Here is a 16,228-nt window from a genome sequence, read left to right on the forward strand (position 1 = left end):
TCTCCTTGGTTTACGTTTTTGTCACAAATTACAGTCATTACTTTTCTCCTTCGTTAAAGACAATTCTTGCACTGTCCAACACCTTCACAACAATAACTTGCCGATTTACAGTTTCGAACATAAATTACTTGAATTTTATTAATTACTAATGTTGTCTGCACGCTGGCAAGACCGCTCACTTTTTTTAGCTTAAAGTCGACGTTCTTTACGTTTTCACATTACGAGCAGAAGTACGAGGGCAGTTCAATAAGTAATGCAACACATTTTTTTTTCTGAAACAGGGGTTGTTTTACTCACCATTGAAATACACCAGGTTATTCCCCAATCTTTTAGCTACACAACACTATTTTTCAACGTAATCTCCATTCAATGCTACGGCCTTACGCCACCTTGAAATGAGGGCCTGTATGCCTGCACGGTACCATTCCACTGGTCGATGTCGGAGCCAACGTCGTACTGCATCAATAACTTCTTCATCATCCGCGTAGTGCCTCCCACGGATTGCGTCCTTCATTGGGCCAAACATATGGAAATCCGACGGTGCGAGATCGGGGCTGTAGGGTGCACGAGGAAGAACAGTCCACTGAAGTTTTGTGAGCTCCTCTCGGGTGCGAAGACTTGTGTGAGGTCTTGCGTTGTCATGAAGAAGGAGAAGTTAGTTCAGATTTTTGTGCCTACGAACACGCTGAAGTCGTTTCTTCAATTTCTGAAGAGTAGCACAATACACTTCAGAGTTGATCGTTTGACCATGGGGAAGGACATCGAACAGAATAACCCCTTCAGCGTCCCAGAAGACTGTAACCGTGACTTTACCGGCTGAGGGTATGGCTTTAAACTATTTCTTGGTAGGGGAGTGGGTGTGGCGCCACTCCATTGATTGCCGTTTTGTTTCAGGTTCGAAGTGATGAACCCATGTTTCATCGCCTGTAACAATCTTTGACAAGAAATTGTCACCCTCAGCCACATGACGAGCAAGCAATTCCGCACAGATGGTTCTCCTTTGCTCTTTATGGTGTTCGGTTAGACAACGAGGGACCCAGCGGGAACAAACCTTTGAAGATCAGACAGTCTCGCTTGACCTCGCGGCGATGATGACACACGCTTTGCCCAACGACTCACCGTGCTTTTGTCCACTGCCAGATCACCGTAGACATTCTGCAAGCGCCTATGAATATCTGAGATGCCCTGGTTTTCCGCCAAAAGAAACTCGATCACTGCCCGTTGTTTGCAACGCACATCCGTTACAGACGCCATTTTAACAGCTCCGTACAGGGCTGCCACCTGTCGGAAGTCAATGAAACTATACGAGACGAAGCGGGAATGTTTGAAAATATTCCACAAGAAATTTCCGGTTTTTTCAACCAAAATTGGCCGAGAAAAAAAATGTGTTGCATTACTTATTGAACTGCCCTCGTACATTAAAATCTGAAGATCTACAAACGTTTTTTACTGTCATCTTTTATTTAGATCGAAGCGGAACGTCAGTTCAGCTTCTGTTAAAATGTTTCTTTGACTGCGCAATCGATGTATTAGCGTCCGCGGTAGATGCGCATCTTTACAGTTACGTAAATTATATAAAACAAATGTCTTTCAAAGGATATGTCTCGTCTCACAGGTTGATCATTTAATATACAGATAGGTGAATGCCTTTCCAAGGGTACTCACAGCTTTCATACTACGGAAATCCCAATAATATTACAAGTGTATACCTTGAGAGCTATGAGGACGTGGTCATCTTCGCTACTGTGAAAGACATTTCTTCTACTGAGAAAGTGCTCACAGATCGTAAGATACGCACGACGCCAAATACGCGACGCTCTGCGCCGCACACTTTGTCAGATTCCTTTATTGGCGGAGCCAGATTAAGTCTCTTCAGTCTCATGTGAGCCGCGGCCTGTGTTTCGCATTTCTCGATTTCTGGATGTTTGAAGCGTCGCCGAGGGTGACATCACAGGACTGCACGCTTTAGCGTCATCGCAGAGGAATGTTGCAGGCACGTTTGAGCCAATTTACAAACCTCTGCGTCGCAACGGGAGAGAATTGTGGGATTTCGAAACTGCGATCCTTTAATTGTGTTGCACGGTGTAGCTGGATTGCTGCAGAGCATTAATTAGAAGTGGCGGGGAATATCAGCAGCGACCATTTTAACCCTGGCACAAAGCGAGGACGGCAGACCATATTCAGACTGATGGGCTCTGTATGAGACTGCAGAGGCTTAATCTGGCTCCGCCAATAAAGGATTCTGAGAAAGGGTGCGGCGCAGCGCGTGCGTCGCTTAATTGGCGCCAAGACTCTGCGGTTTCCGGCTGCGGCTGAAGCGATGGGTTGGCGCGCGCGACGCCGTGGAAGCTCCGAATAACGTTCCGAAACGCATCAGCCTGTCGGCGCTGCGCAAGCATCGTTGTGTTCCCGAGATTAGGTGTGCAACACTTCTCTTGTTTGTGCGAGGGTCATGCTACACTACTGGCCATTAAAATTGCTGCACCAAGAAGAAATGCAGATTATAAACTGGTATTCATTGGACAAATGTATTATACTAGAACTGACATGTGATTACATTTTCACGCAATTTGGGTGCATAGATCCTGAGAAATCAGTACCCAGAACAACCACCTCTGGCCGTAATAACGGCTTCGATACGCCTGGGCATTGAGTCAAACAGAGTTTGGATGGCGTGTACAGGTACAGCTACCCATGCAGCTTCAACACGATACCACAGTTCATCAAGAGTAGTGACTGGCGTATTGTGACGAGCCAGTTTCTCAGCCATCAATGACCAGACGTTTTCAGTTGGTGAGAGATCTGGCGAATGTGCTGGCCAGGGCAGCAGTAGAACATTTTCTGTATCCAGAAAGGCCCGTACAGGACCTGCAACATGCGGTCATGCATTATCCTGCTGAAATGTAGGGTTTCGCAGGGATCGAATGAAGGGTAGAGCCACGGGTCGTAACACATCTTAAATGTAACGTCCACTGTTCAAAGTGCCGTCAATGCGAACAAGAGGTGACCGAGACGTGTAACCGATGGCACCCCATACCATGACGCCGGGTGATACGGCAGTATGGCGATGACGAATACACGCTTCCAATGTGCGTTCACCGCGTTGTCGCCAAACACGGATGCGACCATCGTGATGCTGTAAACAGAATTTGGATTCATCCGAAAAAATGACGTCTTGCCATTCGTGCGCCGTGGTTCTTCGTCGAGTACACCATCGCAGGCGCTCCTGTCTGTGATGTAGCGTCAAGGGTAACCACAGCCACAGTCTCCGAGCTGATAGTCCGTGCTGCTGCAAATCTCGTCGAACTGTTCGTGCAGATGGTTGTCGTCTTGCAAATGTCCCCATCTGTTGACTCAGGGATCGAGACGTGGCTGCACGATCCGTTACAGCCGTGGTGATAAGATGCCTGTCATCTCGACTGCTAGTGATACGAGGCCGTTGGGATCCAGCACGGCGATCCGTATTAACCTCCTGAACCCACCGATTCGATATTCTGCTAACATTCATTGGATCTCGACCAACGCGAGCAGCAATGTCGCGATACGATAAACCGCAATCGCGATAGGTTACCATCCGACCTTTATCAAAGTCGGAAACCTGATGGTAGGCATTTCTCCTCCTTACACGGAGCATCACAACAACGTTTCACCAGGCAACGTCGGTCAACTGCTGTTTGTGTATGAGAAATCGGTTGGAAACTTTCCTCGTGTCAGCGCGTTGAAGGTGTCGCCACCGGCGGCAACCTTGTGTGAATGCTCTGAAAAGCTAATCATTTGCATGTCACAGCATCTTTTTCCTGTCGGTTAACTTTCTCGTCTGTAGCACGTCATCTTCGTGGTGTAGCAATTGTAATGGACAGTATTGTATAAGTAATGAAACACATTAATTTTCTCTCGGCCAAATTCGGCTGAAAGGATTCTTTGTTCAGGGAGATGGTAGAATATTCTTTCTTCGGCTCCTGTAGTTTCATGAAGTTCCGATAGGTGGTCGGCGCTATACCTAGGCTTCAATATGACGTCGGTTACAGAGATGCTGTCCAGGCAGTGAGGTGTCACTGAATTTCTGGCCGGCCGAAGTGGCCGTGCGGTTAAAGGCGCTGCAGTCTGGAACCGCAAGACCGCTACGGTCGCAGGTTCGAATCCTGCCTCGGGCATGGATGTTTGTGATGTCCTTAGGTTAGTTAGGTTTAACTAGTTCTAAGTTCTAGGGGACTAATGACCTCAGCAGTTGAGTCCCATAGTGCTCAGAGCCAGCCACTGAATTTCTGTTGGCGGAAAACCAAAGCGTCGCACATATGCTTAGGCACTTGCAGAATGTTTACGCAGAGCTGGCAGTGAACAAAAGCACGGTGAATCATCGGGCGAGGCTTCTGTGTTCATCGCAAGGCCGCGCAGAGCTGTGACTCCTGCAGTGTTGGAACGTGCGGACACTCTCGTTAGAGATAATCGATAGATCGCAGTCAAACATCTCGCTGCTCACCTCAACGTCTGCGTTGGTAGTGCTGACACACTCGTCCACCTGCGTGGCGAACTCAAAGGTGAGCGCCCGCTGGCACAACAGAAGAACATAAGGAGCAACGAAGGACCATATGTGCGGAATTGCTTGCGCGTTACGAGACTTAGCATGGCAATTTTTAATTTTTTTTAATTTTTTTTTAATTTTTTAATTTTTATTTTTTTTTTTCGAACCTCGTCACAGGCGATTGAACGTTTGAACATGGGTTCATCACGGCGAACGGGAAACAAAACATCCATGGATTGCCGCCACACCACCTCGCGTCCGAAAAAACCACACCGTCAGGCGGTATACGAGGTGTGGCTAGAAAAAAACCGGACTAGTACTGGTGAAACAATAAAACGAATGCAATAAGGCTGAAAGTCGCGTGGCCTGTCACGTGACTCTCGCTCCGCCTACTGCTCGAGTTTCATCTGCCTCCTGCACTCAGTCTGCCCGTGGCGTCTGTTTTAAGTAGTTGACGTTTTGTCTGTGCGTCGGAAAATGTTGAGTGTACAGAAAGAACAGCGTGTTAACATCAAATTTTGTTTCAAACTAGGAAAATCTGCAAGTGAAACGTTTGTAATGTTACAACAAGTGTACGGCGATGATTGTTTATCGCGAACACAAGTGTTTGAGTGGTTTAAACGATTTAAAGATGGCCGCGAAGACACCAGTGATGACACTCGCACTGGCAGACCATTGTCAGCAAAAACTGATGCAAACATTGGAAAAATCGGTAAACTTGTTCGACAAGATCGTCGTTTAACAATCAGAGCAGTGTCTGAGTTAACAGGAGTTGACAAGGAAAGTGTTAGGCAGATTCTTCATGAAAGTTTCAACATGAACAAAGTGTGTTCAAAAATGGTTCCAAAGTGTCTCACAATTGAACAGAAGGAACGCCGAAGAATGATTTGTTCTGACATCCTGGAAAACATTGAAAGTGATCCCACCTTGTTACAAAATGTTATTACTTGCGATGAATCGTGGTTTTTTACTTACGATCCCGAAACTAAACGCCAGTCGATGCATTGGAAAACTCCTGGTTCTCCACGACAAAAAAAAGCACGAATGTCAAAATCGAAATTCAAGGCAATGATGATTGTTTTTTTTTTGACATCAAATTGATTGTGCACATTGATTGGGTACCAGAGGGACAAACAGTGAATCAGCATTACTACATTAGCGTCCTGGCTACCCTACGTGAGCGAGTACGGAGAAAACGGAACGATTTGTGGAGAAAAAAGTCAGGGATTCTTCACCAAGACAATGCCCCAGCTCACAGTGCGTTGTCAGTGAAGACGTTTTTGGCAAAACACAACATTCCCATCTTAGATCATCCACCCTACTCACCTGATTTGGCCCCCTGTGACTTTTTTCTTTTCCCTAAAGTCAAGTCAGCTTTGAAAGGAACTAGATTTGAGACTGTTGAAGCAGTGAAAGAAAAAGCGACGGAAGTAATGTATGGACTTACCGAAAATGATCCGCAGCATTGCTATGAACAGTGGAAAATTCGTATGGAGCGGTGTAGAGGCCGAGGAGGAGAGTACATTGAAGGAGATAACATGAAATTGTAAATAAATGTAAATAAATGTTTTTTCCAGCATCAGTCCGGTTTTTTTCTAGCCGCACCTCGTATAGTCATGGCGACAGTCTTGTGGGACGCTGAAGGAGTTATTCTCGGCTGGATATCCTCCAAAATGGTGCAACGATCACCTCTGAAGTGCCACCGTGAGGACAGAAACGACTTGAGCGAGTTCGTCGCCATAAAAATGGACACGATCGGTTCCTCCGACAACGCAACGCAAGGCTAAGCACAAGTTTGCTCTGCCGAGGGGAGCTCACAAAACGTGATTGGACTGTTCTTCCTACTCCAGCTTGGAGCCCGGATGTCGCACCTTTCGAGTTCCATCTGTTTGGGCCAATGAAGGAGCCCTAGACAGGAAGCAGTACGTGGGTGAGGGGGAGGTTACTGACGGGGCAAGGCGTCGAGCAGTAGGGTGGTTCCATGCAGCCATACAGGGCCTCCCACGAAGGTGGCCTAAGGCCGTCTCACTGAACCGATGTTTAGTTCAAAAATAGGATTTTGTAGCCAAAACAGTTGGGGTTGTAGAAGTTTGGAACACATATTATGTTCGAGTATAATGACTTTTCTGGAGACTAGAAATCTACTCTGTAGGAACCAGCATGAGTTTCGTAAAAGACGATCGTGTCAAACCCAGCTCGCGCTATTCGTCCACGAGACTCAGAGGGCCATAGACACTGGTTCCCAGGTAGATGCCGTGTTTCTTGCCTTCCTCAAGGCGTTCGATACAGTTCCCCACAGTCGTTTAATGAACAAAGTAAGAGCATATGAACTATCTGACCAATTGTGTGATTGTATTGAGGAGTTCCTAGATAACAGAACGCAGCATGTCATTCTCAATGGAGAGAAGTCTTCCGAAGTAAGAAATGATTTCAGGTGCGCCGCAGGGGAGTGTCGTAGGACCGTTGCTATTCACAATATACATAAATGACCTTGTGGATAACATCGGAAGTTCAGTGAGGCTTTTTGCAGATGATGCTGTGGTATCTCGAGAGGTTGTAACAATGGAAAATTGTACTGAAATGCAGGAGGATTTGCAACGAATTGACGCATGGTGCAGGGAATGGCAATTGAATCTCAATGTAGACAAGTGTAATGTGCTGCGAATACATAGAAAGAAAGATCCCTCATCATTTAGCTACAGTATAGCAGGTCAGCAACTGGAAGCAGTTAATTCCATAAATTATCTGGGAGTACGCATTAGGAGTGATTTAAAATGGAATGACCATATAAAATGAATCGTCGGTAAAGCAGATGCCTGACTGAGATTCATTGGAAGAATCCTAAGGAAATGCAATCCGAAAACAAAGGAAGTAGGTTACAGCACGCTTGTTCGCCCACTGCTCGAATACTGCTCAGCAGTGTGGGATCCGTACCAGATAGGGTTGATAGAAGAGATAGAGAAGATCCAACGGAGAGCAGCGCGCTTCGTTACAGGATCATTTAGTAATCGCGAAAGCGTTATGGAGATGATAGATAAACTCCAGTGGAAGACTCTGCAGGAGAGACGCTCATTAGCTCGGTATGGGCTTTTGTTGAAGTATCGAGAACATACCTTCACCGAGGAGTCAAGCAGTTTATTGCTCCCTCCTACGTATATGTTGCGAACAGACCATGAGGATAAAATCAGAGCCGGCCGGAGTGGCCAAGCGGTTCTAGGCGCTACAGTCTGGAACCGCGCGACCGCTACGGTCGCAGGTTCGAATCCTGCCTCGGACATGGATGTGTGTGATGTCCTTAGGTTAGTTAGGTTTAAGCAGTTCTAAGTTCTAGGGGACTGATGACCTCAGAATTTAAGTCACATAGTGCTCAGAGCCATTTGAACCATTTTGATAAAATCATAGAGGTTAGAGCCCACACAGAGGCATACCGACAATCTTTCTTTCCACGAACAATACGAGACTGGAACAGAAAGGAGAACCGTTAGAGGTATTTCAAGTACCCTCTGCCACACACCACACACCTTCAGGTGGCTTGCGGAGTATGGATGTAGATGTAGATGTAGAAAATGTGTATAAATAAGCTCAGAAAAAATGATTTCGGTTCCTTCGGGTGTCCGCTCGCACATAGGTATTCTTGTGTTACTACAGGCTAGCCGCTTGGACCGCAGCCGTCACACGGCTCTATTCTTTCCACGTCTCTGCCTGTGGAGGTTTTCGAGTGTTTGCCTCAGCCTGTTGTGAGACTGGGCCGTGTTGTTCCAGGCCGCCCACCTCGTCGGCGCCGTCCAACTCGTCGGTGATGCGCCGGCTGCTGGAGCGTGACTTTGAGCGGCTGGTTCGGGCCCGCCGCTCGCTGGCGCTCTTCCAGCACCACGACGCCATCGCCGGCACCAGCAAGGCCTTCGTCATGCACGACTACGCGCTCAAGCTGTTCGAGGCCATCCAGGACGCCACGCAGGTAACGCTCGGCGCACGCTCTGGAGTCTGCCTCTGTCCAGGCGGTCGCTTCCAGCACGGCAACCCAGCCTACATCGTCCCCACCTGGAGGCGAACGATGCAAGTTGGGTTGCCTAGCCAGAGATGCGCGAGATACACTGGTTGTTGTTGTTGTCGTCTTCAGTCCAGAGACTGGTTTGATACAGCTCTCCATACTACTCTATCATGTGCAGGCTTTTTCATCTCCCAGTACCTACTGCAACCTACATCCTTCTGAATCTGCTTAGTGTATTCATCTCTTGGTCTCCCTCTCCGATTTTTACCCTCCACGCTTCCCTCCAGTACAAAATTGGTGATCCCTTGATACCTCAGAATATATCCTACCAACCGATCCCTTCTCCTAGTCAAGTTGTGCCACAAACTCCTCCCCAATTCTATTCAATACCTCCTCATTAGTTACGTGATCTACCCATCTAATCTTCAGCATTCTTCTGTAGCACCACATTTCGAAAGCTTCTATTCTCTTCTTGTCCAAACTATTTATCGTCTACGTTTCACTTCCATACATGGCTACACTCCATACAAATACTTTCAGATGTGTCTTCCTCACACTTAAATCTATACTCGATGTTAACAAATTTCTCTTCCTCAGAAACGCTTTCCTTGCCATTGCCAATCTACATTTTATATCCTCTACTTCGACCATCATCAGTTATTTTGCCCCCCAATAGCAACTCTCCTTTACTAGTTTAAGTGTCTGATTTCCTAATCTAATTCCCTCAGCATCACCCGACTTAATTCGACTACATTCCATTAACCTCGTTTTGCTTTTTTTTAATGTTTATCTTATATCCTCCTTTCAAGACACAGTCCATTCCGTTCAGCAGCTCTTCCATGTCCTTTCCTGTCTCTGACAGAATTACAATCTCATCGGTGAACCTCAAAGATTTATTTTTTTTTCTTCTCCATGTGTTTTAATACCTACTCCGAATTTTTCTTTTGTTTCCTTTACTGCTTGCTCAATATACAGATTGAATAACATCGGGGAGAGGCTACAACCCTGTCTCACTCCCTTCCCAGCCACTGTTTCCCTTTCATGTCCCTCGACTCTTATAACTGCCATCTGGTTTCTGTACAAATTGTAAATAGCCTTTCGCTCCCTGTATTTTAACCCTGCCACCTTCAGAATTTGAAAGAGAGTATTCCAGTTAACGTTGTCAAAAGCTTTCTCTAAGTCTACAAATGCTAGAAACGTAGGTTTGCCTTTCCTTAATCTTTCTTCTAAAATAAGACTTAGCGTCAGTATTGCCTCACGTGTTCCAACATTTCTACGGAATCCAAACTGATCTTCCCCGAGGTCGCCTTCTACCAGTTTTTCCATTCGTCTGTAAAGAATTCGCGTTATTATTTTGCAGCCCTGACTTATTAAACTGGTAGTTCGGTAATATTCACATCTGCCAACGCCTGCTTTCTTTGGGATTGGAATTATTATGTTCTTCTTGAAGTCTGAGGGTATTTCGCCTGTCTCATACATCTTGCTCACCAGATGGTAGAGTTTTGTCAGGACTGGCTCTCCCAAGGCCGTCAGTAGTTCTAATGGAATGTTGTCTACTCCCAGGGCCTCGTTTCGACTCAGGTCTTTCAGTGCTCTGTCAAACTCTTCACGCAGTATCGTATTCCCCATTTGATCTTCATCTACATCCTCTTCCATTTCCATAATATTGTCCTCAAGAACATCGCCCCTGTATAGACCTTCTACGAGGCCTGTTCAGAAAGTAAGCTCCGATTGATTGCCAAATTGAAACCACAGTGAACATCAGAAATGTTTTACTTGTAACAATTAGCTACACCTTTCAGATACTTCTCTACGTAGTCGCCGTTCTGACTTAGACTTTTGTCATAGCGTTGTACCAACTTTTCAATAGCCTCATCATAGAAGGCAGCCGCCAGTGCTTTCCGCCAATTCTCCACGCTGGCCTACACCTCGTTGTCTGTGTCAAAATGTTGTCTTCAAAGACAGCGGTTCATGTGACCAGAGATGAAACTCAGGGGGAGACAATTGCGGACTGTATTGTGGGTAATCTAACATTTCGATTTGAAAACGATGCAGGAGCATCTTCATTGCCCCTGCAGAATGCGGCTGAGAATTGTCTTGAAGACGAAACAGCACGACAGTTATGTAATGTTAGCTGCATAGCTTCAGGCGAAATTTCTCACCAGGCCCTCGTACTTGGCGGCAGACACTATTTTCTAGACATCTTTACGCACTCACTGCGAGCTCAGAAATGAGAAGAGCGACGTGATGCTAACTGGGGTTATACTAGAGACACTACCCAACACATCTGTGCAAAGCTTTATCGGATTTTCATAGTCGTTTCCATTTCGCGACCGATCGGAGCTTACTTTCTGAACGCCCCTCGTATATACTCCATTCTGCTTTCCCTTCTTTGCTTAGAAATGGTTTTCCATCTGAGCTCTTGATATTCATACAAGTGGTTCTCTTTTCTCCAAAGGTCTCTTTAATTTTCCTGTAGGCAGTATTTATCTTAACTCCTAGTAAGATAAGCCTCTACATCCTTACATTTGTCCCCTAGCCGTGCCTGCTTAGCCATTTTGCACTTCCTGTCGATCTTATTTTTGAGACGTTTGAATTCCTTTTTGCCGGCTTCATTTACTGCATGTTTATATTTTCTCCTTTCGTCAGTTAAATTCAATATTTATTCTGTGACCCAAGGATTTCTACTAGCCCTGGTCTTTTTACCTACTTGATCCTCTGCTGCCTTCACTACTTCATCCCTCAAAGTTAGCCATTCTTTTTCTACTGTATTTCTTTCCCCCATTCCTGTCAATTGTTACCTTGTGCTCTCCCTGAAACTCTGTAAAACCTCTGGTTTAGTCAGTTTATCCAGGTCCCATATCCTTAAATTCCCACCTTTTTGCAGTTTCTTCAGTTTTTATCTACAATGTGACTTTACCTCTGCAAGTTCTTAAAAATTTCGTGCAGCACAGTAACTATGGCGAATAAGGAAAATAAATTCTAACCTTTATCATTTAAGGATATCTAGCTATAGGTTGCGGAAGAATCAATTTTTTTTCACCGAATAGTTTTCTTAAAATCGGATGTTAGGTATTTTGTAGCTGCCGTCGCACCCGCTCCACTGCTTTGCCGAGAAGACACGTGGCTGTCGCTCTGTGTAGCGCGTGCTGCAGCCACAAGATTCAAACACGTTTGAATTCAAACGTCGCCAGTTGCAGCGGGAGACAGATGTCGCTCACGTAGGACACCTCCGTAACTACTAGAGTTGGGCAACACTATTCTTTTTCCCGATTCGATTCCTACGATTCAATCTCACATTGCGAATCGATTCCTACGATTCATTCTAGTCTGCGATGGCACGATTCTTACGGAATGCAAAAAGTTCTACATCTTACTCACAGATGGCAGGACATGTCTGAAATTGTCAATGGGGTTAGAATCGAACTGTGTCATGATAAGATATGCCAGAAGTAGTTTATTTATGAGTAAACATGCATATGACGTTACAAGTGTGATTCTCGATTTATACGTGTAATGCCTTAATTGTAGAAAGGTCACGTTTGATTTGATTGCATCTATTGTTTTATTTCAGTATGACAGGAAAGGGGAGTCAGTTTGTGCGAAAGGTGGTGCAAAATTACGTGGTATGCCAGTTTGGTTGTGTGGCTTGAACGTATCTAACTACAGATGTCTGTTTTATAGTAACAAAATCTAGCAGTGAGGCAGACGTGGTTTGGCTCATATCACCCTATGTTTTTCCGTGCTAAGACGTCTTTCCAAGTCCATATCACCCTTGTAATTCATAACGCAGGTGACAGCGCTCCCACACAGCAAATTTAGCTTAACTTTCATTTCTTCAAAATACAAAGCATAGGTATTTTGCTTTTAATTTGTGTGAGAACTTGCCGCTGTCACTATTATTTGCGTGAGAAGACGACATACTTCTAAACAGTAGGATTCAATCGTATACGGCGACATTACTTCACTAAAATTTCATATGAATCTCAACAGGATAACATTCGAAAACTCGAAATTATTAATTAAAAAGCTTTTGTTTAAATATAAACTTAAAAATCAAAATCCGTATCTAAATATAAAATTTTATCCAAACTGGTAAAGCCGTTCCCAAGAAACACGAAATTCGCGTTTTTATTTAAAAAATTCTTTTGTGTAAAATCGCATGCTCTAAGGAAAGACACCTATAAACAGATAAACATAAAAACCAAAACCTTAACTACATTCAATACGTACTAACAAAGTTTCACGAGATGGCGTTACAAAAACATGCGAAATAGCGTTGTTACAAATGGAACTATGTAGGATATATATATTGCAAAATTGACTTTTTACGGAAGAATGGAACTATGTAGGTGAACTCAAAAAGCAAAAACCAGTCTAAATACAAAATTTCATCCAAATCGTAAAGGGCCGTTTTCGAGATACGCGAAATATAATACATAATCGTGTGTATAGAGAGTGTGTTTTTTGCGTTGCATCTGCAAGAAATAAGAGGTACGTATTTATTCATCGTACTTGGATTTCTTGATTTTAATCGTGCGTATTGGGAGCTGTGTACTCGCTGTATATCGTTTCTGTCATCGCTAGTTCGTGTATTACTCGCGCAAACTAAGCTGACGTCGGCGCGGTGGCTGATGGTAGCGATAGTAAATGGGAAATGCCTTTACGCTCGTTCCCGCCAGCCACCGCCAAGTGTCAGCTTGGTTATCACGAGTAATATTACGGCCCAAGAACTTCGTTTGTTCGTTCCGAGCTTCCTTTGTTCACGCGCATCCTCCACTTGACTGCCATCTGGCGGTCGTAAACATTCGGCACCACTCGGCATGATTCGGAAGTTGCCTTCGAAGCATAGCGTACTAACAAGGGAACCTCCCCATCGCACCCCCCTCAGATTTAGTTATAAGTTGGCACAGTGGATAGGCCTTGAGAAACGGAACACAGATCAATCGAGAAAACAGGAAGAAGTTGTGTGGAACTGCGAAAAAAATAAGCAAAATACATAAACTGAGTAGTCCATGTGCAAGGTAGGCAACATCAAGGACAGTGTGAGCTAAGGAGCGCCGTGGTCCCGTGGTTAGCGTGAGCGGCTGCGAAACGAGAAGTCCTTGGTTAAAGTCCTCCCTTGAGTGGAAAGTTTAGTTTTTTTTATCTTCGCAAAGTTATGATCTGTCCGTTCGTTCATTGACGTCTCTATTCACTGTAATAACTTCAGTGTCTGTTTTGCGACCGCACCGCAAAACCGTGCGATTAGTAGACGAAAGGACGTGCCTCTCCAATGGGAACCGAAAACATTTGATCGCAAGGTCATAGGTCAACCGATTCCTCCACTGGAAAACACGTCTGATATATTCTATACGACACTGGTGACGGCATGTGCGTCACATGACAGGAATATGTTGTCGACCCACCTAACTTGTACACTTGGCGAATGGGTAAAAACGTTCTTCTACCTTGCCCGATTTAGGTTTTCTTGTGGATGTGATAATCACTCCAAAAAAAGTGATGGAAACATAAGAGTTTGTCACATAAACTGCAACAAATGAATGCAACAGTTTCACAGTCGCACAGTTTTCCCTGTGCTCTGTCAAAACATATGTTTTTAACGTTTTCAAATTTTTCCGTGTGCAGACCGTCAAATCCTGCATATGTCCAAGCAAGTCTGAACATGTCCTGGAATTTTGGAGAGCGAATTTGATTATGTGTGAGTACCTGGACTTTGATAATTGTCTGAAAATAAAAAGATCAAACTTTTCACTTGAGGGAAGATTTGAACCAAGTACTTCGCGTTCCGCAGCTGCTCACGCTAACCACGGGAGCACGTCGCTGCTGAGCTCACACTGTCCTTGATGTTGCCTATCTTGCGCATGGACTACTCAGTTTGTATATTTTGCTTATTTTTTTCATAGTTCCACACAACTTCTTCCTGTTTTCTCCATTGATCTGTGTGGAGTTTTTCAAGGCCTATCCACTGTGCCAACTTATAACTAAATCTGAGGGGGGTGCGATGGGGAGGTTGCCTTGTAAGAATCGATTAATCGTTGGAACTCGGAATCGTCACGACTCGGAAACACACAATCGTTCTTACGATTGTATTGAACGACGATTCGTCCGTATCACGATTCGATTCTTACGATTCTTTATTTAGAGTCGTTCAAATGAACGACTCATTCACGAATCGCCACAACTATTTTTTTTTTTTTTTTGTAACTACACCAGCGGTTGTGTTTTGTCGCCTGAAGCTGTCGCGCCCTGTCGCTCGCTTCTGCCGCTCACGTAGGACACGGCCTTAGGTGGCTTGCGAAATACGATGTAGATGTAGGATGGGGAGTGGACGCTAGAATTTCAGCCCTGCTATACCGCGTAGAGTTACAGTTGTCTGTGCAGTGCTCCGCCGCAGGTGATTTACTGTACTGTGTAGAAGTCCGTTCTATACGATCGACTTTCCGGCTAAAACGGACTGCTCGTGGGCGCGCGGCATGCTTTCGCGTGCGAACTGACAGTGGAGCACGTGGCGAGTACGCTAGTGACGTCAGTGGTCAATTGTCTCTTCCCGAGTGTCGAGTCCGAAAATGCTGAGCGCGCTGCAGAATGCGCATGCGCGTGAAGCGTGGGACTGCCGCGTCGTTTGCTGACGTCGGAAGCTGTATAACCGATTCTCGCCGAGAGCTTTCGTGACACGCTCCAAAGGTTGCACCAGGTCTGTCACTTTTCCCACTTGCGTTCTTACACAGAAGCGGGAACATCCCGAAAGCCCATAGCCACTGCTATTTACGTCCGACAATATCGGTACGCCCACGAAAAAAGCTTACTTTATCCGTGAATAGGAACGTAAGTAGATGGAGGGTTTTGATTGAAAATACAGCCTGTTTCAAAATGAATATACTGGTTTTATGGCTTCGTACCATCTATTAGTTTCTACTTACAATTGTAAGTAATACGTCAAATGAAATAGTAGCTCAAAGTTTTTCTTACAGGAGTTCAATGTGAGCACCATTCGTCATACGGTATAGAGGTGAGTTCTCCCCAAACCTTGATCTGTGACTTTGGACTAATTGTTGCAACAATAGTGTTTCTAAAGTTCGGTGTATCAAGATATCAGGTGGTAGCGGTGGCGCATACACATGTTCCTTTATGAACCATACAAAGGTAAAAATCGAATGGCGTCAGATTGTGTGTGAACGCCGGAGGCCATCCTAGACAAGCTATGTTGTCCAACCACTTGCAGCCAGTCCAGCGGCAAAAGCAGGATGTTTTGCTGTTGCACTACAATGCACGGCCGCATTTCATTCAAAAAACCGTGGAAGCGATCACAAAACTCGGATGGACAACACCGAAACAGCCGCCTTACAGTCCTGACCTGGCTCCATGTGACTGTCATCTCTTTGGGAAACTTAAAGACTCTCTTCGTGGAACAAGGTTAGTAGATGAAGACTCACTTGTGCACGCTGCCAAACAGTGGCTGGCGCTGGTTCCAAGATGGCGTAAGGCAGTTGAGAGGGATGGAAATTATGTGGAAAAATGAAAATATTGTTCCTAAATGATGTATCTACACACTGTAAAACTTTCAAACATGTAGAATAAAAGATGGATTTAAAAAAAATAGTGTGCATTTCTTTTGGAGTGACCCTAGTACCTTGGGGGTGTTCAAAAAGTCTCTCTGCAGTGCCGTATGATTGTTAGCCATGCGTGCCGTATGCCCCAGTGAATATATCGAA

The 16,228-nt window shown here is 45.1% G+C and overlaps 1 protein-coding gene across 1 annotated transcript in view; it reads left to right on the plus strand.

Annotated features, from left to right (window-relative positions):
- Positions 1-16,228, plus strand: part of LOC126213468 (alpha-mannosidase 2) — an 834,426-nt gene that overhangs the window by 610,720 nt on the left and 207,478 nt on the right. Inside the window, exon 8 of the mRNA XM_049941248.1 lies at positions 8,285-8,480. Coding sequence (XP_049797205.1) covers positions 8,285-8,480 — 196 coding nt within the window. The remainder of the gene's footprint in view (positions 1-8,284; positions 8,481-16,228) is intronic.

Source organism: Schistocerca nitens, chromosome 11 (assembly GCF_023898315.1).
Source record: "Schistocerca nitens isolate TAMUIC-IGC-003100 chromosome 11, iqSchNite1.1, whole genome shotgun sequence".
NCBI classification, from domain to species: domain Eukaryota; kingdom Metazoa; phylum Arthropoda; class Insecta; order Orthoptera; family Acrididae; genus Schistocerca; species Schistocerca nitens.